Below are 26064 nucleotides of genomic sequence, written 5' to 3' on the forward strand. Positions count from 1 at the left end.
CATATCAGGGAAGGCTTCACGCAGCACAGTGGACTTGAGCTGCTTCTTGAAGGGTGGATTATGGATAAGTAGAGAGGGTGTGAGGAGAAGGTGTCCAGACAGAGGCAAAAGGACCAGTGGGAGGTGTGGTGTGAGACGGTTATAAGGAGACTTGTCTGACTGTACTTTAGGACCCATGTTGGGGAACTGTGTGGAGAAAGGGTGAATGAACTGATGGTATAGGTGACCCAACTTTTGAAATCTTGTAAGAGAAAGTATATGCCTCCTGCCGTTGGCATCAAGGAGCGATTGAAAGCTTTTGAGAAATAAGATGATTGAAACAATCTGTCAACATTTTCATGCCCTTTATGCATCTCCCATTACCAGCTTCATTTGACCTCTTTTCTAGCTATAAGTGATTTTTGGTGGTGGTTTTATTTTTGTCTTTCAGTTTTATTTTTTGAATTTAGTATATCAGCTTTTATTAGTCCAAGAAATCCTGACTTTTCTTTCTTTTTATTTTCTAATTTAAGTCCTCTTTATTCTTTTCATTTTATTGTATTTTCTGCTATTCTAGTATTTAATAATATTATTTGAGCAACTATCTCCTCCTTTGTCACTTTAGGGACTATGTATTTTTAGAAACAGTATATAAATAACCTGTCACTTTTGTGCTTGATTCATGTTTTTATTTCTGTATTTTCCCCTTCAACTAAGCTTTAAGAAATAACCAGTTCCCTCTTTGTCTTTCAGGTCCTACCTTGAACACAAGACCTCCATGAACTATATGCTGGCAACACGTCTCTTCCAGGACAGGTGGAGATTTGCTAATCTTATAAATTTAGTAGGACTAGGTCACAAAATTAAGAGAAAGTACATGCAAAAGAAGAAAAGAGGCCTTATAAAAGTCTTCAGTAATATCTGATAGAAAGAGCCTTACAGAAAATACAATATAAAACCTCATTTTTTCAGAATTCGTTAACTCTGAGCACTTTGTAATATTTCCAGATGCTACAAAATTAAACCGTAAAGATCTTTAAGCAATCTTAACACATACCCTAAAACTTGTCCTTCTTAAAGGAAGGACTTTACTCAGTGCCTTTTTACTTTCATACACAATTTTAACAGACATGATTATCTGTTTTTCTAGACTAGACGAGATTAAAAGGATCAGATTAGAAAAGGTGGAGGGGTGGTAATTCACAAAATAAATACAGTGAGAGTTGTAAGAAATGACAACTGATAACCTCAATACAAGGGAAAATAGGGGAGAAATGATGGAAAGCAGACACTGGAATTCAAATAGCACAGCAGTCAGAGACTGCTTAGTCCCACATACTTTTGTTGCCCCTGAGACATAACTGCATTACAGTACAGTTCAGTAATTGACTAACAAGGAACCTTAGTTATTTAAAGAAATCTGCATTATTTTCAAGGTATGTGTACTTTTTTTGTGGAATTCTTAAAAATAGATACCCAGATTCCAGCCATTTCTTGTAATTTCATTATCCACTATCAGGAACTATATGGGATTTCCAGTTTCTCTCTGTAAATTTGTGGTTATTACCATTGAGTAATTACACTGTGTAGCTTCTAACGAAAGAGATCTTGAGATTTACTTGGAAGACGTAGAAGCTCAATTCTTTATATATAAGCTGGTCCCAGTGCCCCACCCCCTACGTCCTCCCTGGAAAATTTTACAAGGCTTCTTTATCCTTACTTTTCAGACATTATACCGAGGTGTGTTCTGGCGTGTTACTTTTCATTATTTTGCTTTTGTGGTGGATGAATCCTTTCAGTCTGAAGATTTAAGTCTATTAACTGTGGGAGATATTCCCCTTATCCTGTCTTTCCTCTCCTTGTGGAACTTCTGTTAGATGAAATTTGGATCTTTTGCTCTATCCTCTGTATTTCTTTACTTTTTTCTCATGCTTTTGATCTCATTGTCTCTTAGCTTTAAATTCTTGGAGATTTCTTGAACTTTGTCTTCTAAAATTCTAAATTGATCTTCAGCCGTACCTATTTTGTTACTCAGTACCAGCATAGGAGAGGGTTGTTTGATCTACTTTTTTTATTTTGGCAAGTATGATTTTAACATCCAAGAAATATTTTTGCTTTCTGACTAGTTTTCATAGTTTATGGATGTAATATTAAATTTGTTCTGGTACCAATTCCAATGTGGAGGAGGTAGGGTGTTTCCCCTACAGCACCAAGCAGTTGTACCCTTCTGTTGTCCGAGAATTCAGTTCAATTCTGATACTGTCTACCTGGAGATTAGCATCAGATTCCACAGTTTAAGGGTTCAGTCCTACAAGATTCCACCCCCATAACTTCAGATGCTCGTCACAGGCCCAGGTTGTTACCTTTACTTCTACCTACTGGCTGTCTATCAGAGCTTCACATGACCCCTTCCTTGGGTGCTATTAATTTGCTAGAGCAGCTCACAGAACTCAGAAAAACATTTAACTCATTAGATCACCAGTTTATTATAAAAAGATATAACTCATGAACAACCAGATGGAAAAGACACACAGGGCAAGGTATGGGGAAAGGGTACGGAGCTTCATGCCCTCTCCAGGTATGCCATTCTCCCCACATCACCAACCCGGAAGCTCTCTGAACCCCATACTCCTGGGTTTTTATGGAGGCCTCCTTACATAAGCACGATTGATTAAATCATCAACCATTGGTAGTTGAACTCTATCTCTAGCCCCTCTCCCCTCCCAGGAGCTCAGGGGGATGGGACTGAAAGTTTCAACCCTCTCTTCACAGGGTTGGTTCCTCTGGTGACCAGCCCGCATCCTTAGCTGATCCAAGAGCTTTCTAAAAGTCACCTCATTAGCATGACAAAAGACTCCTCTACCACTCATCACTTAAACATTTCAAGGGTTTTAAGAGCTCTGTGCCAGAAACAGGGATGAAGACCAAATATATGTTTCTCACTATAAATCACAGTATTAAAAATATCTTTTTACATCTCTCTGACTATCATAATTACTTTATTTAAAGTTCCTTTCTATTTTTTGCACTATGTTTAATTCTTCTGGATTACTTCTATTTGTTCATCTCATTCTTTCTAGTTTATGCTATTATATTTCCTGAAATATCTGGTGATTTCTGATTGTCCAGTCATATTTATAAGTAATGGACTGTTTGCTTAGGATTGGTAGTTTGCATGAGTTTCCTCAAAGGTTGTGTCAGTCTGTTTCTGAACTGACATGGACTCTATGCTTGAGGCTAGATCTTTCCACAGTTGAGCTTCCCATGAGGTAGAAGGAAGGTGGAACAGGCAATCTGGGAACCACCACCAAAATTAGGAAGCATTCTTTTAGGGGGGAGCATAGCAATTAAAAAATTTGAGATGTAATGATATATGTGCTTCTTTATTAACACATTCAATGATGTGTTAATAGCAGTGGGTCTAATGACCACCATAATTTAAAAAGTGTGATAAGTGTTGGCACAATTTGGGCCCTTGGAACAACTCTAAAGTAATATGAAAAAAATGTGTTATTTCTTTTGGTAGCAAAACCGCACTTATATAAAGACACAGACGTAGAGAATGGACTTGAGGACCTGGGGAGGGGGAAGGGTAAGCTGGGACAAAGTGAGAGAGTGGCATGGACTTATATATACACTACCAAACATAACGTAGATAGCTAGTAGGAAGCAGCCACATAGCACAGGGAGATCAGCTCAGTGCTTTGTGACCACCTAGAGGGGTGGGATAAGGAGGGTGGGAGGGAGACGCAAGAGGGAGGAGATGTGGGGATATATGTATATGTATAGCTGATTCACTTTGTTATAAAGCAGAAACTAACACACCATTGTAAAGCAATTATACGCCAATAAAGATGTTTAAAAAAAAATCACACTTAAACTACTGTGGATGGTCCCCTACATGTATATGATGCTAAATTTCAGATAGAGGATTAATTTTTTTTCCCATCCAAATTGGTGCCCTCCCTGACTTCTCTCTTAAGGCTGCAGTAACAACTCCTGCTTATAAAGCATTCTAAAAACTTTGATTCAAAAAACATGAATTTCCCTGTTTAGCAAAGAAAGGCCCTCCTGATTTACTCTTGCCTATCTTTTTAGCCTTATCTCCACTTTTCAATACCAACCCATGGCCAATCAGACCATATCTACTGCTCTTTCATGCCTCCTTATCCTCACATTCCCTTGGAATTCCCATACATTCCCTTGGAGTGGCCTTCAGTTTATCCTGAATTCTTATTCTAGCTATGTCCTTCATCTTCTTACCTAGACTAGAAAGAAGTTCTCCCTGCCCTTCTTATCCCTCCATCTGATTTAGATTCCCATATTGTACATATTGTATTATAATTGTCTGTTTACTAACTACTCTGTCTACTTTCAAGTTGGCTTTTAAGAGTAGGTACTTTGTTATGTTCATCTTTGTCAGTATGAAGAACCTACCACGTGGTAGGCACACACACCAAAACATGCCTTAAAAAAATGAAATTGTGTTTGTTGCAAGCCCTAACATCTTCTATTAAATCTGTTCTCTTCAACCTGAATTGATGTGTTCTCTCTTGCAAATCCCTGTTGCGTTACTGTCAGAACTACTTTCAAGCTAATTCTCTAATCATTTCATTTCATAATTGGTTCATTTTGTCTGCCTTCCCTGCCCTCCCCCACTCATCCCCCACTTACCCACCCTGCCCTGGCAACCAGTGTCATACATACTGTCTCACAGCATGACAGTAATTTTAACCCTGGCTGCATGTTAGTAACACCATATTTGTGCCCTAGCCCTTCCCAGACTGAAGTCTTGTACTTACTAAAAGCTGCTCAGGTAATTGTAATGTGAAGCCATGATTGCGAATTACTGGTGCAAACCATTATCTGATAAAAAGTTAAAATAATAAAATTTAAAATAATTTCTGATAATAAGTTGACAGTATTAGGACGCTGGCACAGATAGAAGACATGGGAAGGAAAAGATAAAACGTTTCGGTGGAGACAAATTTTTCACTTGATTTTTCTATAGATAGAAGATCTTGGTATTGATTGCATCTGTCTCCTTTTTAAAAAACCAATATCATAGCTTACATGTTGTATGATTCCATTTATATAACAATTTTGAAAGGATGAAATTTTAGAAAGGAGAACAGATTAAAGGAAGCCAGAGGTTAGGTTATAAAAGGGCAACACAGGGGGTCCTTATGGTGATAGGATTGTTCAGTATCTTGTCTGTGGATACATGAACCTACACAGTGATAAAATTGTACAGAACTAAATATACACATTCACAAATGAGTACAAGTAAAACGGGATATTTTTTTAAAAAAAGAGAGGGTCAAGTGAAAGGAAGTTGAATGAAAAACAAAAAACAGTTTAAACCTGAATGGTACTTACTTCCTGTGGTTAGACCCCAACTCTAGTTTAGAGACAATGAAGAACATCTCTTTTTTAAAGAGATTTTTTTAATTATGGAAAATCTATTTCTCATGAGCATATTTTTTGAACCCCATGAGAATTGAGATTGACTTCTTTCCCTAATACAGTTCAGTGCAAGTAGAAAGAACACTGGGGTCTGAGAGCAAAGTTATAGATAGGTTCAACGTTAAACCCTTTAAAGCTCTGACATTGGGCATGTCACAAAATGGTCTTATCCTGCTCCTTTTTATAAACGGGGCTCAACTGTTGTTGTGAAGAATAAATGTGATTAGATTTGTGGCGAGATACACAAATGCAAGTAATTGTTAGAATTTTCCTCTAGAATTCATTTGTCCTCTTCCTTTTGTTTTTTATTGATCCTCCCTAAAGGTTATGGTACTCTGTTCTTTTCTGAGCATGTTCTCAGTTCATCTGTCTGCTTCTACCTCAAGATGCCTTCCCTGGCATAATTCGATGTTGAATTTGTATAGTATGAATCTCAGGAGTGTGTGTGTGTGTGTGTGTGAACTCAGGAGAGAATATCTGTGTAGTGCTCTAACCCACTTGTCCTTTCTAATTCTGTAGGGGAAACCCAAGAAGAAGCTTATTGACAGGAAGAACACGGTAACTGATTTTTGAAAGTTGAGAAGTTCTTTCCATGTGCATAATATGTGACCATGCACAGGCTAAGCATGATACTTTATATAACCATTTCAGTTTGACTCACCTTAAATAGTAACATAAAAATGTTTTCTATTGAAGCACTATTCTGTGGCAACTTCTTACAAACTAAGTTTGGGATTTATAATTTTATAACTACAATATGTCATTTCAGTGATAATAATAGTATTCTTGTTTGGCTATGTGAGAGAGCCCAAAGTATTAATGAGATTTCAAGACCTGTCTCATACTAAATTCAAAGAAAAGGTTATGTTTTGACCTTGACATACCTGGGGCATACAGCTTTGCACCTTATGGGACTGAGCAGAGTTGCTTCCAGTTTGCCTTGGAACTAAAAGTGTGCAAAATACCTGTGGCTCTTAATTTTGGCAGAGGAGAGAAAGGTCTTAGAAGAATGGCTGGGATGGCCTTGCCCAACCAAAGACTGCAACCAGAACAAAAACTCTTAACCCTAATTACACATCTTCTGGTTTGAGAGATTATGTACATCCCCTTTGTGCTATTTCTCTTTACAAAGCAAAATGGCAATAAGAAAGAAACCTCCTATAGCTAGCTTTTTGTTTTACATTTAAAAATTAAGATAAATTTGGTTTTCTCTTCCAAATCTTTTGAAGCATAAATCTAATTCTTCTTTAAAGAAGGAAAATATGATTGCCATTTAATGTAGGGAAAACTGAGAGAAATCAAGTTTTGTAGCTTGTTTGCAAATGAAAGTCATGCTTAGTTTAGAGATTTTCTCCCGTTGCTAGTCAAGCAATATATTTCCTAGAGTATACTACGATCAATTTGGAAATTAGAAAAAAATACTTAAACAACAAGAATATTTAAAGATCAGTGGATTTTGTCCTTTCTTCAGGACAATTTATATTGCCATCAGTACGGGTTTTCTGGTGGTATAGAGGTATAAGCAAATAAAAGGTGACATATAACAAACCTTATGCTGAAGCATGAAACAAGTCTTAATACGTTTGAAAGGATTAAAATCATACAGAGTATGTTCTTTGACTACAATGATATTAGAAATCAATAACAAATATTTGGGAATTAAACAACACACTTCTAAATAATACATGAGTCAAGGAAGAAATCATAAGGAAAATTCAAAACATTTTGAACTGAACGATAATAAAAATATAACATTAAAATGTGTGGGATGCAACTAAAGTACTGTTTGGTGGTGTGTGTAATGGGTGTGACATAGCTTTAAATGCTTGTATTAGAAAACAGAGGACTAAATCATTGATCTAATGTTCCATTTTATGAAACTAGAAAAAGAAGAGTAACCGAAAGTAAGTTGAAGAAAGGAAATAATAAAGGGCAGATGAATTAAATAAAAGACAAGCAATAAAGAAAATTAATAAAATCCAAAATTGTTCATTGATAAGATAGCAGAATTGATAAACTCTTAGGTAGACTGATCTAGAAAAAAGAGAAAACACTAATTACCAATATTGAGTAGGAAAGAGGGGATGGATATCACTATAGATCCTACAGACATAAAAAGGATATTAAGGGAATATTATTAACAACCTTATTTCACTACCTTGGCAACCTAAATGAAATGTCTGAATTCCCTGTGGGGAGGGAACTCTTAGTAAAACTGACACAAGCTGAAATAGAAATTTTGAATAGCCCTATACTAAATCAGAATATTGAATTTGTAATCAAAAACTTTCCTACAAAGCAAACTCCAGGTAGTTTCACTGGTGAATTTATCAACATTTGAGGAAGAATATACACCAGTCTTACACAAACTCTTTCAAAAACATAGGCAAGGATACTTCCCAATTCATTTTATGATGCCAGAAAAGTATGACATGAAAACCTGACAAAGACATTTAAAAAAATTATAGGCTAATATCTACATGAACATAGATACAGAATTTCTTAAAAGAATACTAGCAAATAGAATCCATCAGTATATGAAAAGGATAATACAGATGACTAAAGTGAGATTTTCCCCAGTAATGCAAGGTTGATTTAACATTTGAAAATTAGTCAATATAATTCACCATATTAAATAAAGGGGAAAAAACCAGATCATCATTTTATTGCTAAAAAAAAAAAAAAAAGAAAAACCCATGTGTGTTAAATTGATGAAATTCACCACATATTTATGAGAAAAACTCTTACACATCAGGCATAGAAGAGAAATTCTTCAGTCTGATAAAGGCCTTCTATGAAAAACCTGCTTCTAACGTCTTACTGACATAATGAAGGTTACCCTATGATTAGTAATAAGGCAAGATGTCTGCTTTCACCACTTGTATTCCCTTTATACTAGAGGTCCTAAGCAGTACAGTAAAGCAAGGGGAAGAAAAAGAAATAAAAGGCATAGAGATTAGAAAGGAAGAGGTTAAATATCTTTACTCTTAGATGACATGATCAGGTTAGTAGAAAGTTCTAAGGCATACACAGAATAACTACAAGAACATTCAAGTGCACTTAGCAAGGTCTTGGGATACAAGGTCAATATACTCAAATCTGTTGTTTTTTTAGTATACTAGCAGTAAATGGAAAATGAAATTTAAAATTCCATTTATAATAGCTTTTGAAAATATGAAATTCTTAGGGGTAAATTTAACAAAATATGCTCAATACCTATATATTAAAAGCTCCTAAATATTACTTAAAGAGATTAAAGAGGGCTTCCCTGGTGGCACAGTGGTTAAGAATCCGCCTGCCAATACAGGGGACACAGGTTCGAGCCCTGGTCTGGGAAGATCCCACATGCCGCGGAGCAACTAAGCCCATGCGCCACAGCTACTGAGCCCGCGCTCTAGAGCCCGCACGCCACAACTACTGAAGCCCGTGCACCTAGAGCCCGTGCTCTGCAACAAGAGAAGCCACCGCAATGAGAAGCCTGTGCACCGCAACAAAGAGTAGCCCCCGCTCGCTGCAACTAGAGAAAGCCCGCGCATAGCAATGAAGACCCAACGCAGCTAAAAGTAAATAAATAAATTTAGAGATTAAAGAAGATCTAAATAAGTGCAGAGATATGTCATGTTCATGGATTAGAAGACTTAATATTGTAAGTATTCATTCTCCCCAAATTGATCTAAAGAATATTCTAGTAGTTTTTTTTTTGTAGAAATTGACCGTTTTTTTTTCAATGTATGTGAAAATGCAAAGAGCTTAGAATATCCAAAGTAATCTTGAAAAAGACCTAGAGTACCAGACTTAAAGAAATATTATAATGCTATAGTAATCAAAACTGTTGCAAATTGATCAATGGAACAGAATAAAGAGCGCAGAAAGAGGCCTGTATGACTTTAAACAAAAGGCCTAAAGTAATCCAATGGGGAAAGGAAACTTTTTAATAAATGGGGCTGGAACTGAATATTGTATTTTAAAAAGTGAACTTCAACCTCTGTCTCCCACAAAAATTAGAGGTGATTCATAGACATAAACATAAAAGCTATTACTCTAAAACTTTGTAAGGAAAATATCTTTGTGACTTTGGACTTGGCAAAAGTTTTTAGACATGACACAGAAAGTAATCAGCAAAAAAGAAAAAATGATAAGTTAGATTTCCTCAAAATTAAAAATTTTTGTTATAAAGACACTATTAAGAAAATTACTAGACAAGCCATAGGCTGAGTGAAGATATTCATCAAACATATCTGTCAAAGGACTTGTATATAGAAAATATAACAAACTCCTACAACTAAATAATTATAAGACAATCAACCCAGCTACAAATGGGCAAAATGCTTGGACATTTTAAAAGGAAGATATGTGAATAACCAATATACTAATGAAAATGTGCTTTACAGCCTTTGTTATAAGAGAATTGCAAATTAAAATCATGAGATACCACTAAACATCCAGCAGAATGGCTGAAATTGTATCAAATCATTACATTGTACACTTTAAATATCTTATAATTTTATTTGTCAATTATACCTCAATAAAACTGGAAAAAAATCAAATAGTGAGGATATGGAGCTCATGGAACTCTGATAAATTGTCACTGGCAGCATAAACTGGTACAGGCACTTTAGAAAGAGTCTGGCAGTTTGTTAGCCTAGAAAATTCCACTCTGAGATCTTTACTCAGAAGAAATGAAAAGCATAACCACAAAATGACTTGTACAAAAATGTTCCTAGCAGTTTCATTCATAATATTCCAAAACTAGAAGCAACTTCGGTGTCCAACAATAGGGGAATAGGTGAACTGTGGATTATTCATACACTGGACTCATCCTCAGCAAAAAAAAGATCCATACTGATATACACAACATGGATCAATCTCAAAAACATGCTGAATGAAAGGAGACAACACGAAAGAGTTCATACTGTACTATTCCATCTTTATGAAGTTCTAGGACAGGCAAACCTAACATGGGATGCAAAAATTCAGAATGGTTTCCTTTGGGAGTATGAGGGAGGGATTTACTGGGAAGGGGCATGAGAACTTTCTGAGGGGATAGTAATGTTAGAGTTTGGGTTACATAGCTCTAGGTCTCATCAAATGGACATATGGACATTTAATATTTGGATGTTTCACTGTGTGTCATTTTTAGCTCCCCCCCGCCAAAAAAAAAAGAAAAGAGAAAAAACTTTCAAAGCCCTATAAAATATTGAACTCTAGATCCTAATGATTTGAGTGTTAAAGTGTTTAGGAGTGAAGTGCACTGATGTCTTCGTGCAACTTTGAAATGCTTTAAAAATTAGGTGGATTGATTGATGGATAGAAGAAGAGAAGATTGCATATATATGTGATGAAACAAATATAGTAAGATATTCATTGTAGAAACTGGCCAGTGGGTATATGGATGTTCACTGTATAATTCTTTAAACCTTTCTATTTGTTTAAATATTTCATAGTAAAAGTGTAGAAAAATAAAATAAAGTAGGCATAGATAAAAGGTATTACAACTTATGGGGAATTCAATTGTTTATTCATTCAAAAGTATTTATGGTATGTCAGGTGCGTGCTGAGCAGTCTCATAAGCATCACTGATCCAGGGAGAAACAAGACAAGCGTGGGCCTTGCCCTTATAGAACTATAATTCTGTTTCTTTTCCCAGCATTCCCTACCTCCATTCCTTGTAATAGTTGTGATTTATATGTCTGTTCAGGGTTTCTTAGAAGCTTATAGTTGTTATTTTAAAATATCAGATTTGTTTTATTTTCTTTATTATTTAATTGGCCAAAAATCTATTTTCATAACTGTGTGTGTGTGTGTGAGGGGGTAATGTTCAGTTGTTGAGACTATGATAAACTGGGGTTGAACTATTTTTAAAGTTTATTAATTTGCATCCCTTTTCTGCATCAGGTTCTGTATCAGGACCCTCCCAGTTCTTGGTTCAATTTCCCACTCTAGAGGGGAGGCCTTCAAAATACTTACTATCCAGTCCATCCACCCAGAAATCTCTAAAAGTCCTAAATAGACCAAAAGACACAGCCTTTCCATCCTACTCAGGGACTGAAAACTCCCAGAGGAATGAGGGTGAATTTCCACCGCAAAGGGAATACGCTTTGAGTTGTGAAGGGTTCACAAGAGAGAGAGTTCAGAGCCAGCCAGTTAGATCTTGAGTTCTGGGTATACAGAGTTGGCTGCCTGCTTTCCGACACTAACATGGATACGTCTTTTCTGACTTAGTGACCAAGAACCCTGTCTCTCTTTGGTGACCTGGTTATCTCTGCCTGTGCTGTACTTTGCCCAGTCCTTGTGTGGATTGGGGCTGATTCCTGTCACTTAACCTAATTTATGATTTATTTTATCTAATGCCTAATGTACCTGTAGCCATTCCCTCTCCTCATCCCATTTCCCATCCATGATCTGATTGAATTTGGTGTTGTCCTGCATCTGCTGCCTTCCCTTGTCTGTTCCTCTGACCCTAACTCCTGACCTGTACTCAATACCTGGAGAGTCCCTGCCACCTCTCCCCAACTCCTCCTGTAACTAAGTATGCTCTAAGAGAGAAGTTCCTCCTGTTGGAGCGCTTGAGACTTGGTGCGTCCCAAGGTCTTGGTGACTTTTCACGAAGATGCTTTCTCTGTGAGTCTCATTCAGCTCTGTGCTGCCATATTCACAGATTATCAGCCATTCCTCTCCTCGTCTCAACCTGTGCTAAATCTGTATTTATTAAATATTATATACGTCAAAGGAATATTTGTGTAATTCTGAGTAAGTTATAATGAATAAATAAAATAATAAGTACACCTCTAGCCATCACCAGCTTAAGAATTAAAGTGTTACCAGTATCTCTAGTCATTCTTAAGGCATAGTTGGGTAGCACTTTATGATCTCTGTACTGAATAGTCAGCCAGTATTATTGAATACTTAAAAATACTTAAACATTGTCTTCAGATATATTTTTGTTCAGAACATTTAACAAATTCAGATAGCCCATTAGTGAAATTCTAATGTAGATTCCAGTGTTCCCATTTATCTGTCAAACATTTTAGAATTCACTAGAGTAACCATGCCTGGCCTGACATCATTACAGAGTTCTGTCAAACTTAGCCTTGGAATAAAGGAGAGAACTTTCTGAAGGCTCTAGCTACCATGTTTTTTCCCATAGAATGGCGGTTGATGGAGCACCGGAATTGAAGGTAGAGAATATGAATTCAAGGGCCAAGCTGCACGCTGCTCTTTATGAGAGGAAGCTCCTGTCTCTGGAGGTGCGAAAACGTCGACGACGGAGTGGCAGATTGAGGGCAATGCGGCCAAAATACCCAGGTACCGGCTGGTGAGCTTTCACCAAGCTTTATGATCTGTGTCCTGTCAGACCGATTTAATCAGCTTCTTAATTAACACTTAATGAATCAGAACTTTCTGATCACATATGCTTACTTTTTTTGATATAGTCTTTTTCCTCGGAAACTTGTTTCAAAAGGATAAGTTTTTAAACCTTCCATTCTATGATATTTGTATTGAAGAATATCCGAAGTCCACACATTTTGGCCTTTGCTCTTACTCTTACAGCATCATTTAACTACCTGATACTTAGCTTAAGTTTAATGGAACCCTGAGCGTCATTGTTTGGGTTTTTCATGATTAGGTATGAAGTCCAGTTCGTCCTTTGACATTGCTGAATTGTGTAAGTATTTTAAACATGAACAGAAAAAGGGGACTTTCTTTCTCTCCTAGAATCTCCCTTGTTACAGATCTGTTTGTCACTGACGAATTGACTTCCTTTTTCTCCCTCCTTCTCTCGTTTGTTGAGTGCCTGTATCAAGCACATTAGTCACTGGGGTTTCATTGGTGAATAAAAAAGCTATGGTCCTTGTCCTCATAGACCTTCCAAGGCAGTGAAGGAGAAGGATAATGGATGAACATATGATAGAAAGATATTCCCCTGCTTACTGTACCCCCGTGAAAGATGCCCTTCTGAAAACCTCTAACACGCCGTAGAGATTACTCTACTAAAAGGGTTTTTGCCTTACGTTGTGAGAGAACCATTGGTATTATGATGAGAAACATCAACTCTAATGAAGATGATTAATAGGTTTTTAGAATATGTAAGAGGGACGTGTGTATGTTGTTAATTTTGTGCATTATTTGTGGTCTGATTTAGAAATGGGTTTTTACTGAAAAGATAAAAGGAAGGTATTGGGAGAGAGGAAAATTTAATCCTTTTTTCAGCAACATTAGTGATTCTTCGCATTTAGTGATTACCCAACCAGCTGAAATGAATGTTAAAACTGAGACAGAGAGCGAAGAGGAGGAAGAAGTTGCCTTAGACAGTGAAGATGAAGAACAGGAAGCTTCCCAGGAGGAGTCTGCAGGGTCCCTCGGAGAAAATCAAGCCAAACACACACCCGCACTGACCGTTATGGTAGAAAATTCACCCAAAGAAAATGCCGTGAAAGTTCCTGAATGGAATAACAAAGGTGAACAGTGCTGCAAAACTGAGACTCAGGAACCAGAGCCTAAATTTAACCTGATGCAGATTCTGCAAGATAATGGCAATCTTAGGTATGTACCTTTCCTAATTATAATAGCAAAACTGAAAACAGCTAATTTGTACTGTGTACCAGGGTATTGTGCTTGTGGCTTTATAGCCATTTTTCATTTCTTATGCACAGGAATCCTGTGAATTAATGACTGTGATTTGATATTATTACTATCAAGGAAATTGAGCCCTAGAGAAATTGCTTGTCCAAGTCTAAAACTATGATACAAACCCAGGTCTCATTGGCTCAACAAATATTTGTTGGGTTTCAACGTTAGTGACTAAAGAGCACAAGATGACTGAGACAGGGTGCTCAAGCAGTTCATGGCTTAGAGTGGGGACACTTAAAGAGCAGGGGCTGTGACCCCAGTATGGACAAAGGGCTCTTAGGACACAGGAAAAGGAGTGATTGGTCTTGCTTGGGAGGGCTAGAGAGACATTAGGGAGGAGGCAATATTTCAACCAGGCCTTCCCCGATAGGTAGGCTCTCCGGATTTGGGAGGTGACAGCTAAGTATGGGAGTGCTAGTAGAGGGAATAAAGGCACAGAGGGGTGATAGTACAGTCATTCATTCAGTTCCTCGACAAATATTTATTGAGCACTTGATCTATACCAGGAATTGTGCTGGGCTGTATAGTGTTACGGTGGAGACCAAAACAGTTGTGGAGCCCACAGTCTAGTGGGGAAGACTGACAGTAAACAAAGAAACAAGGTAATTTCAGGCAGTAAGAAGTGCTGTGTAGACAATAAAATAGGGTGTAGTATTAGAGTGTAATTGGACAGAAAGTTTCTGTAGCTTCTGGTGCTTTGGGCATGGAGAGGTAAGTTTTAAGGTGAGTCCTAAATGATGAGAAGGAGTAAGTCATGTGAATATCAGGGAGCAGAATATTCCAGGCAGAACGGCAAGTATAAAGAACCTGAAATTGGAATGAGCTTGGCAAGTTTGAAAAATACAGATTAGTGGTGTGACGTTACATGGAGAAAAGGGTGCAATAAGAAGTGAGACTAAAAAATTGGATGTCATTTGATCATAAAGTGCCATAGAGGAGCCTGGACTTTATTTCCTAGATGGATAATTTCTAAGCAGATGTGTGATATGGTCAGATCTTGATTTAGAAAGTAAATTCCGGTTGCATTGTGGGATAGTGATTGATAAGAGGGGAACTAAGGGTAGAGAGCTGAGTTAGGGGCTGTTAAAGTAGTCCAGAGCCAGGAAGATGAAGGTCCTGATCAGAGCAAAGGCTATAGGAATGAAGAGAATAGGATGGAGTTAATGAAATTTGCAAGTTAAAATTGGTAGGGCTTGGTCCCTGTAGATGTAAGAATTCCAGAGAGGCTGAATTTTCCAAGTTTGGTAACTTGGTGCTGCCATCAGTCAATATAAGGAGCACAGGAGTTGGTTTCATGATAGAAATAATGTGTTTTATTTGGGACACCGTGAGGTGGAAGTGCTCTGGGATGAAGATGATCAGTAGATAGGTGAAAATACAGCTTTGAAAGTCAGAGTTGAACAGGACTGTACAACTTCAGAGTAGATAAGCTTGTCATTTCAGTTTAGTTCAGCAAGCATAGACAGAAGAAAAGGAGGAGAACTGAGGCCTGGAGTAAACCAGTGTTTAATAGTAAAGAGACCAAGAAGTAGCAGTTAGAGAGGTAGCTATAAAACTGGGAGGAGACAGTATAGAAAAGCTACAAGATGAGAGTTTCAAGCTATAGAGTGCCTCCAGCAGCCCAAGTTAGGATGAGGCCTGAAAAGAGTCTCCTGCATTTATGACCTGGGGGTGGACTTAGTGGGTAGAAGAGAAATTGTGAGTTGAGCAAATAGGAAAGCAAGTGTGAACTAACTTTTTCAGAGAGTTTGACAACGAGTGAAAGACAGGTGAGAACTCATCAGAGAGAGAGAGCAAGCTAAGAGAAACAAGATTTCTTAAGATAGGGATTCTGGAGCTTATTTAGAGACTAGGGGAAGGATTTGATGGTAAAAGAATTAGAGATACAGAAATGGATATATTGTCCTAAAGGAAGGTAGGAAGAGGACAGTGGAGGGGTGTCTCTTCCTGTAATGAATGCAGTAGTTAGAGGTTAAAGAGGCAGGAAGTGTAGGTATATAAGCATGACGGCCTTTAGTTTCTAAGCTAGAGGTCAGTTCTTATACCGCAAGGATGGAGGGTGATATTGGCGCTTAGGGGGTTGGAGGGTAGAGTTAAGGTTTGGAACGGTGCGTGGAGAATGAGAGTAGTTGCTTTAGTGGAGAGCAGAGAGGGCTCTGTCAGAAGACTTGGCTCTGGCTTTTCAGTGCTTGCCAACTGACGGTGTGACCACAGGCAAGTCAGAGAGCTTCTCTAGGCCTCAGTTTTCTTTTCTGTTAGGCCAGGGTATGGGGTTAGACATAGGTTTTTCAAACTGTGGTCTCTAGAGAGGAAGGAGGAGTCCACTGAATTGAAATGGAACATTTGAAAACCACTGGACTATATTCTAATGTCCTTTCCAGCAATAACATTCTACTTAGATGTTGTAGAAATAAATTAATTATTCATAAATCTTACGGATCTTACTTTTAATGAGTAAACTCTTGTAATTGCAGGGTGTGTTAATGTAATAAATCAGTGGTTTTCAAACTGTGTTCCCTGGAGCTGCCCATAATTCTGTGGGGCATCTCAGTGGCTACTGAGGGATCTGGGGGTGGTCCATGGCAAGGATTCAAGACTCCAGGCCCCAGCCCACTAGTTGTGTATTTTTGTATACTGAGGATCTCCATAGGCTTTTATTTTTTAAAAATAGATTTCTTGGACGAGCAGCTGGCTGATAGGAATTCCTAGGCTATGCATGCCTTCTTGTCTTTCCAGCCAATCAGGAATGGGAGCGGAGGCACAGCTTTGTTTTTTTTTTTTCTTTCAGGACTTTGAAAATGTCATTCTAATGTCTCCTGGTTTCAATTATTTCTGATTAGAAGATAATCCTTAGTTGATAACGCTATATTGTATAACTGAAATTTGGTAAGAGGGTCAAATATAAATGTCCTCTCACACACACACACGAAGGTAAATAAATATGTGAGGTGATGGATGGGGGAATCCTTTCACAATGTATATGTATATCAAATCATCACGTTGTACACTTTATAAATACCTTACACTTTTATTTGTCAATTATACCTCAATAAAACCAGAAAAATAAAAAAAAAAAATAAAAAAAATAAAAAAATAAAAAAAAAAAAGAGAAGGGTGCAGGGCAATCATTTTGTTACCTTCTTAAGTTTGATTTTTATTTTTCAAATGTTTTTCATCTATTAGAAAGGAGGCATGTAAGAAAGGAGGTATTACCTGATGTTCGGCACATTACATGTTCAAAACAAAACAAAAACACCAGCTGCATACCCAGGTTGTACCTTGTTGGAATGTACAGTGTATTAATTTCTATGATATCATTAAAGGCTCAGGCTTTTTCTGTTTAAAAAAAAAAAAAAATAGATTTCTTTGGTGTAAATTATTCTATTATTTTGGTTTGTCAGTTACAGATTACTAGCTGACCAATGTGTCCAATACCATAGGGACAAGCTTAGGATTAACATCCCACAGATCCCTTTAGTAAGGTTTTTAGAGATGGAAAACTCAGTTCTTGTTCGTTTGATTTACAACAGTGATTTGCAACAAAAGGTTGATTGAAATCTCAACTTCCAAGCAGTAATTCCCTTATCCAAAAGACCTTCATAGTTTAATATTAGGGAAATAGTCAATAAAATTGGGTATTTTGCTACATTTGGAGGTGTCTGAAACATGCCATTTTTAGCTCACTTTATTGCAAGTGAATTTGTTGACCAAAATGGAGAGTCTTTTTTCATTTATTTTGACTTGAAAATAATTAGCTTATGGGAATGGTTGAGGGGAAAGTGTATATGGTCTCCAGAACAAGGATTTTAAATGTTCTTCTTGATGAAAAACATTTGAAAATATAAATTTCAAAATCATATTGTGCTCCCATAAACTATTCCTATTAATAACAAAGATGTAGCCTTATATTTCATGCTCTGAAGAGCTTGAAAAGCAAATCTACTCCCCAACCTGACTCCTCTCCCTTCCAGCACACACATAGAAGCTAGATGTAGACCCTCCTAGGATTTCCAGTTTACTCTGGACAAGTCCTTCGTCCTAACCTTGGGGGAACAGTGAGTAGAAAGCATTCAGTGATTGCATGTGTGAGGATTGTAAACAAAGTTTGTGTTGGGCCCTAATCTTCGCTGATGTAATTTTGGCTAGCATGTCAGAAGGCCAAGCAGCTGAAGTAACTACAGTCTCTCCTGAAAGAAAACAGATCTGCTGCAGTTAGCAGCTGAAGTGAAAGTCATCAGTGTTTCTCTGGTACTTCTGTCTTCTAAATGATAGCTTGATCAGATTTCCTTGTTTCCAGCCTAGACCACCAAGCAGAAATCAGCTGGGTTCTTCAGTGATGTTGCTGAGGTGCTTTTTACTATATGTGTGGAGTTCTTTTTCCCCCTGAACATCTGGGCTCGTTCTAGCCGGTCATTGCCTCTATGCCAAACTCTGTTGGACCTCACTCATTTGTTCTGGGCTCCAGCCACTCCCGTCTTGTAGTTGAGAAAAGCCTGACCTTAAATTTGGTCTCAAAGTTCCTTTGTAGGATTTATCTGTTTCCTGCTTTGGAGGCTTTTGCACACCAGAAATTAGTTGCTATAGCAAAAGCCATACTTTTGTACTAACTGATAAGTATGTTTTTAAGGGCCTCCAAGGCAGAAAAACCTTTCTGTATCAATACAAAGGTTCTTGTGAAAATTCAGTACTTTTCCTGTCCATTTCCCCAAGAAAGTTGTTTAAAAGTTCAGAAGATAAGGTATAGGAGTAGAAAACATGATTCTCTATTCTTGCTTGATTTCCCCCCCACCCCACCCCATGCCATGGTAATAATGAGAAAATAAGTAGGATTCTCCATCTCTGATTCTTTAAATAGAAAAAAAGAAATCTCATGTACTGGGTAGAAGGAATCTTTACTCAGTGACTGTATGATGGGCTTCATTTTTCTTAGCCATCCTAATAGAAGGATCCTCAAAGGCCACTTTGAGAGAGGCAAGCACACATTTGGTAGGTGCACCATTCTGTCTCATAACAGTATGTTGTTTTGGATTTCTGTAGCAAAGTGCAGGCCCGAATAGCATTCTCTGCCTATCTCCAGCATGTTCAAATCCGACTGATGAAAGACAGTGGAGGTCAAACGTTCAGTGCCAGTTGGGCTGCCAAAGAGGATGAACAGATGGTGAGGCTCTCTTGTTGGAACCTTTTTACTTTCCCTTGCTCTCCCTCCCTCCCTCCCTCCCTCCCTTCCTTCCTTCCTTTCTTCCTTCCTTCCTTCTTTTCTTTTTTTTCCTATACTAAGTTAAAGAACAGTATATTTGTGGTGAAAGAATTATTCCACAGTATAGCTTGCAGATTTCTCTTACTTTTCTGTGAAGTGAATCTTGGATCTGGAGCCACGTTCATCACAGTATGTGTTGAGGGCATTAATTTACTTCATTCTGAAAATGGAAATTGATTGCTCATTAGATGTCAGGCCCGTGCAAAGCCCTAGAAAAGAATAACAATTTGCAGAGTCCTTTCTCAAGCAGCTTCACATTTTATTAATTCTTTGATATAGGCACTGTCATCTCCATTTGCAGATGAGGAAACAAAGACCTAGAGGAAGGGGGTAACTTGCCTGTTGTCCTGTAGCTCATATGTGCTGAAACTGGAACTTAAACTCAGATGTTGCAATTGTACATTATTTGCTCTTGCACTGTTTCCATGGGTCATAAGGCATTTATTTTCTGTCCTGGGGGGGTCAAGTTAGCTCTTTGAAAGTCAACACTTTATCATGGGCCCTCTGAGAATGTACCATCCTCCATTTTAACATTTTTTTCTTTACTAGTTGTCACTTTATAAAATTCTTAGATTACTGGAAACAAACTTGTGTAATAATTTTTACTGTATATTGGTCATTCGAACCTGCCTAAAATTTAATATACTAGCAATGTTTTTCTTTTTGGATGAGAATGACAGGGAGCTTCAAGCTCTTTGGTAAGGTCAACGCATATAGAAGAAGCCACAGCCCTTCCTTAGGCTTTTTAACCACAGGGCTCTGTCACTGGAAAGAGAAGGACCATTAAGTCTGAGAAAGCTGCATCCTTTGTCCAGCTCAGTGGTGATCCTACTGTAATTTTCAGTTCTCCACATATAAGAGGCGTACACTATGCTGGGCTTATTATAAAAGCATGATGGATATCCCAGAAAACAACTTGTGAATTTAAAGTAACCAATACAACCCAGAGATAAAACCTTGTGTGTTGTAATTTTTCAACCATCAATGGAAAATGTTAGCTCTGCTCTTGCCAAGTGGAAAATTGAAACTGCCTTTTTGAGAGTCAGTTTGTCTGCTCCACTGTGAAAAAATAATGTTTTAATATAACAGCTTAAACCAGCCTATAGTAAAGACAGCAGAGTAGACCTATGAAATCCAACCCTCTGGTTATGAGACTGTTTCTTTATGTTGGAGTAAATTGTCACCAAAGGACAGTGAACCAAAATCAAATTCAAGAAGAAAAACATAGCTCAGAAGAGAATAACTGTTGCAACTGCTGACTTGGAATTCACACAGGATTTCTATGGAGCTTTTTATAAGAATATTCAGGATCATCACTGCAGAACTTAGTATCAGTTGTGTGCATTCCTATTTGAAAATCTATCTAAACAACAAACCCTAAGGCATTACCTGATGATTGTGGCAGTGGTCTTGTTTATGAGGAAGGTAGGTGTAGAATTGCCTTCTCTGATCCAAGTTCGGTTTAGAGCTTCTTTATCACGTAATTCACAGAAGGCACATCGACAGAAGTTCCCCAAATCCATCATCTTCAGGCAATTTTACTGTGTTTGGGGGTTGGGTGCAGGGAACTACTATCTTTAAGGCCCTTGGCCTTGCAAAATCTCTCTTTGAAGCATTTGTGATGTTATGAATGATCTGATTGGTATCTGTTCAGATTTCAAAATCCTTTGCCCCATCTCAAGTGAGATGTATCCCTTCTACCCCTTAATGACCTTTCACTATGCCCTCCTTGCCAACCTCCAACTCTAAAAGCACCCTTTTTCTTGCGGAAGAAAACATAAATAAAAAGCTATCGCCTTGCAAGCCTGGTAACAGTTCTTTCTTTCCATTAGTCACTAAACTTTTTAAATCAGTAGTTTCTGCTCTTCACCTGTATTCTTCAGTATCCATTTGTTTCTTAACCTCTACTTTCTGTCCCCTTTACTCTGCTGAAAGTGGTGTGGTCCTTTCCTGCTCCAGCCTCTCGGAAGCTGTGACATGGGAGCCTTCCTCCCTTGGCTTTCATGACACTGTTTTCTTCCTTGTTTCTTTCTACATTTCTGATGTTTCTCTCATGGTTTGTTGTGGTTGTTGTTTGTTTTTTTCTGATTCTTCCTCCTCTTTCCGATCTCTGAGTGTCAGTATTTCTGTATTCTTTCTCTCCCTTCTCACCTTTGATGACCTGATCCATGGTTTTAGTTTCCTCTACCTATTACTTTCCCTAAGTATCTTTCTCTGATCACCCTACTGGAAGTGATAGCTGCACTTTGAATTATTATAGTACTATGTATATATGAATTGTGGTACTTTTACAGCTACTACTTTATTACATAGTTATTTGCACACATACTTGATTTTGATTTTCCCACTGCCAGCTTGTTAAAGGAAGAGGATTTGTTTGTTTCGTTTTGTTCTTGTCTTACTGTATCCTTGTTATACCTAGTATGTTTGCTCTGGGTCTTATTTGTTGAAGTGTATAGTATACCTCTTCTTATCTCTCTATTGTGTAATCCCCTTGTAGCTTGTCTTCTGTTGCTTAAGCACAATCCCTTCTTTTTTTCCCCCAATGACTCTTTAATTTACAGGAGCTAGTGGTTCGTTTCCTCAAGCGAGCATCAAGTAACCTCCAGCACTCACTGAGGATGGTATTACCCAGTCGGAGACTGGCACTTCTGGAGCGCAGAAGAATCCTGGCCCACCAACTGGGTGACTTTATCATTGTGTACAACAAGGTAGGTGGTTTATCTGTTAGTCTTGTGCTTTGGATTGACACGCGCTGTCAGAAACAGGCTAGAAGCCTCTGTCCAGCTGGGCGGAGAGGTTCTTCTTCCCTTTTAGCATTATCACATGCTGTGTGGGACGTTATGGGGAGCAGGACGTCACTCCCTAACCCAGCTGGTCTGAAAAGCTACTTATTACTTGTGAAGGCCCAGGGGCCGTAGTTCACTCTCATCCAAAGGCACATTCCTTTTGAGTGTTGTTGCACCCGAGATGAATCCTGGGCTATGTGAATTTGCATTGTCATTATTGTACCTGGAGACAGTGGTGAATTGACTATTTGAGAGCAAATGTGAACTGTGGATTTAACACGGTGACACAGTCTTCCTTCCTGAGAGAGTTATACTTTGTTCTCTAGAACATTTTAGATAGTGACTTCATTTTACAACCAAGCCCAGAAAATAGACTATTTAGTGAGAGTAGTCTGCAAAGCATCTTTTATCCAAGTGTCTTAGAATGCTTTAGAAATGTCATTTTGGGGTGGGGGGAGCGGGGAGCATGGTCATTTTTCAGAAAGGAAAGCTGAGGCCTGGAAATTTAAATAGCTTTTGTGAAATGTGTGGAATGGTCAGTACAGTATCAACACACCAAATCCATAGCTACATAGCTACTCCAGCTCTGTTGAGAATTTTGGAACAACTTACATAAGTGAAGAATTTACTCAATTTGGATGCTGCTATAGGAGTATCTTCCAAGACCTATCTTTCCTCTCCCTAACTGTAACAAAATACAGTATCTCTGTTGTCATTCTGTTAAAGCTTCAAGTGTGACCACAGACATTACCAAGCTCTTTTTTCACTGGGCTACCTGAGTAAAAAGTAGAAACATGATAAAAATTTATATTTATTATGCAACTCTTACTTGGAAACTCTAAAATGTTTCATGAAATAATGACAGAAAATAATATATCAGATTTATAGGTGGCAAAAGTACATGGAGGAATTAAATGTCTTTACTATAAAGACAAATTAACCCAAGGGTATTGAAACCAGACGATGAAGTATGCATTTATCAGGAGTCAGTTTTATCTTGTTTTTCTGTGGGGTTGGGGACTGGATAGGAAACAGAACAAATGGCTGGAAAGAAATCGAAGAAGAAACTTGAGGAAGAAGAGGAAGATGGGGTGAATACGGAAAACTTTCAAGAGTTCATCAGACAAGCAAGGTAGAAGACATTCTTAATAAAAAGTATCTTATTCTGTCTTCCACACTGCCCCATTCATTCCCAGTAGCCCCTTGTTTCTAACATATGGATGTGAGTAAAATCACTCTTAGGAGGAGAAGAAGGGTTTCATAGGCTTGATCTCTCCATATCTCAGCCAATTTTCGGCTGTTGTCATGGTTTTAGTTATCAAAACACTGCTGCTGGGCATCTGGGCTGTATTTCTAGACAGCTTCAAAGTACACACCACTCTAAGGGCTGAGGGAGCACTTCGGAAAGCTGAAGTTAGAGGTTCTAGTGTTTACTGGATCTGAATTTATCCCTGACCTACTGATGCAGTGGAGGTGACCACATTTTGCCTACGTTGAGTGGGTTGAGGAATTGGCAGTTTCTCAGCACTGTGAGGGTTACACCTAATGTATATAAAATAAAACAAGTCCTTCATGCTTAAGGTTAGCTCTTAGGGGTTGAAAAATCTCAGCATTCAGCTCTCTATCTTGATACAAATTAGCCAGGCCATTCTTTGCTACTTTGGAGACCTTGGGGTTTACTCTGAGATTCATAGGAGCAGTTTCCAAGGTTGTCATTACAGTGTATTCTGAAGATAGGATATAGGTTCTTTGTAATATTGCAGGAATATTTTGCTTATTTGAAGGCCACTTATCTGGAACATAGCCAGGCTCCAGGAAAAAAATGCAAAAGGCCGTTGAGGAGCTGCTGCAGATTTTACAAAATCCATGCCTAATATGTTTACTGGAAGAATTCTATGGGCCCTCATCTGTTTCCTTACACTTTTCATTTTGTGGATGTTCATAAAAAGTGCATATAATTTCAATATTTGAAGTGACCTAGAGACCATCTGGTTCAGTTTCCATTGTATAGATGGTTAGGGAAATCTTCCTTGGTTACGCTGGTGAGTTTCCGTATTTATGACAAAGTGGCTTCTTTAGTGAATATATTCCAATTATCTAGAAGTGGGGTGGACAAACTGCCAAGGACCAGATAATAAATATTCCAGACTTTGTGAGCTACATGTGGTCTTTATAGCATACTCTTCTTTAAAAATATGAAAACCATTCTTAGCTGGGAGCCATACAAAAACAGCCTGCTGGTCAAGGTTGGCCCACTGGCTATAGTTGGTTGACCCCTGATTTAGAACATGGCTGTCCAATAGAACTTCCTGTGTTGTAGCTACTGAGTACTTGAAATGTGGCTTGTGTAACCAAGGAAATGAATCTTTAATTTTAATTCATTTAAATCTGAATAGTCACATGTGACTAGTGGCTACTATATTGGACAGTGCCGATCTAGAATATTCACTGTGGAATGAATAAAACCTTGTCATGCTTTAAATTTTTCAGACTGCTTCATTTATATTTCTTTTTTACCATCTATTAATAGGGAGTTTCCAGCTTGTGCTTTTCGTTTTCCCCTTCTTCAGCTTACTCCATTTTCATAATAAAATCTGGTAGAAAGATTTTCCAGAACACCTTCCTGTTCTGACCATACTTTCTCTCCCCATTTCAGTGAGGCTGAACTGGAGGAGGTGTTGACTTTTTATACCCAAAAAAACAAGTCTGCAAGTGTCTTCCTGGGGACTCACTCAAAAAGTTCTAAAAACAGCAACAGTTTTTCTGATAGCAGGGCAAAGGGTGGTAAGTATATTGGTTAATTAATGAAAATTAAGAAGAACAAGTGAAAAAATGAGATGTGCAAAGGGGAACCAAAAATATTATGTTGCCTAAGCACTAATAGACTCCAAGGTGGTAAAATTTTGCAGTGTGTGGGTAGGGGATGAGGAGGCCTTATATTTTTGTCCTAAAAGCGCAAGAGGGACATGGTCTAATTTTTTTTTTTTCATGATAATTAACATCAGAGGGCTGTTTTCAAGACAAGCTAATAATACCTAACATTTAGTGAGCGCTCATATTACTGTCTACTGGACATGATCTTATTTTTTTACTTCTAAAAACCATATGGAGTAGGTGCTATTATAAAACTTCTCTACAGATGAGGGAACAGAGCTGAAAGAGACAGAGTAACTTGCTCAAGGGTGCCCTGCACCATACAGTGGAACAGGAATCTGAACTTTAGTCTGCCTGACTCAAAGCTTGTGCTCTTAATCTCTGTTCTTCTGCCTCTCCTAATGATAATTTCTCACTCCTGTTAAATTTTTTGGTTCCTCCAGCTATCACCATTTGCATTTGGGGTAGGAGAATTCTTTGTTGTGTGGGACCATTCCATACCTGGTGGGATGTCTAATATCCATAGTCCCAAGCCCTAAATGCCACCATCTTCCTTCAGTCATTGTGATAACCCAATGTTCCCACGCATTTCAAAAATTTCTCACTGCTGGGGAACTCCATGATTGGGGATTTGGAATTGCTGTGGACCAAACTATCTAGTTCATGTCATATGATCAAAAAATAGCAGCAATACTCAGTTATAAACAAAGCTTGTGCTTCAAGTGTAAGATTCATTTAAAATCTAGATGGAAGCATAAGAGATAGATAATCAATATACTAATTTTGTTGTATGCTAACCACTGGATTCAAAGATGTAGATTTCTTTGCTACTCTTAAGGCTATCATAGTCTAATGTGGAAAGAGCTGGGAAAATTGGTCATTTAAAATGTAGAGTGAGTTTTCCCAAGGAAACGGTGTTACTGTTTTAAAAACTGATTAGCTTCAGAGGTTAGTCTACAAAAGCCTATTTAGCTCACTGTATACTTAAAGTATTGTATTGGTAGAAATACTTCTGAGTCCAACCCTCTTCTCTGAGCTTTCCTAACTTGCCTAAGTTCTAAAGCTAGT

General features: G+C 38.0%; 1 protein-coding gene across 9 annotated transcripts in view; it reads left to right on the top strand.

Moving 5' to 3' along the window:
* Nucleotides 1-26064, top strand: part of TTLL5 (tubulin tyrosine ligase like 5) — a 319306-nt gene that overhangs the window by 100762 nt on the left and 192480 nt on the right. For 6 of the 9 annotated variants that reach the window (XM_059914699.1, XM_059914700.1, XM_059914707.1 and 3 more), the window contains 8 exons: nucleotides 733-795; nucleotides 5965-6003; nucleotides 12593-12750; nucleotides 13683-13989; nucleotides 19114-19234; nucleotides 21898-22044; nucleotides 23151-23254; nucleotides 24779-24906. In XM_059914699.1, the coding sequence (XP_059770682.1) occupies nucleotides 733-795; nucleotides 5965-6003; nucleotides 12593-12750; nucleotides 13683-13989; nucleotides 19114-19234; nucleotides 21898-22044; nucleotides 23151-23254; nucleotides 24779-24906 (1067 nt within the window). The remainder of the gene's footprint in view (nucleotides 1-732; nucleotides 796-5964; nucleotides 6004-12592; nucleotides 12751-13682; nucleotides 13990-19113; nucleotides 19235-21897; nucleotides 22045-23150; nucleotides 23255-24778; nucleotides 24907-26064) is intronic. The other 3 variants (XM_059914701.1, XM_059914703.1, XM_059914704.1) reach the window with 1 other exon arrangement.

Source organism: Balaenoptera ricei, chromosome 2 (assembly GCF_028023285.1).
Source record: "Balaenoptera ricei isolate mBalRic1 chromosome 2, mBalRic1.hap2, whole genome shotgun sequence".
NCBI lineage: Eukaryota > Metazoa > Chordata > Mammalia > Artiodactyla > Balaenopteridae > Balaenoptera > Balaenoptera ricei.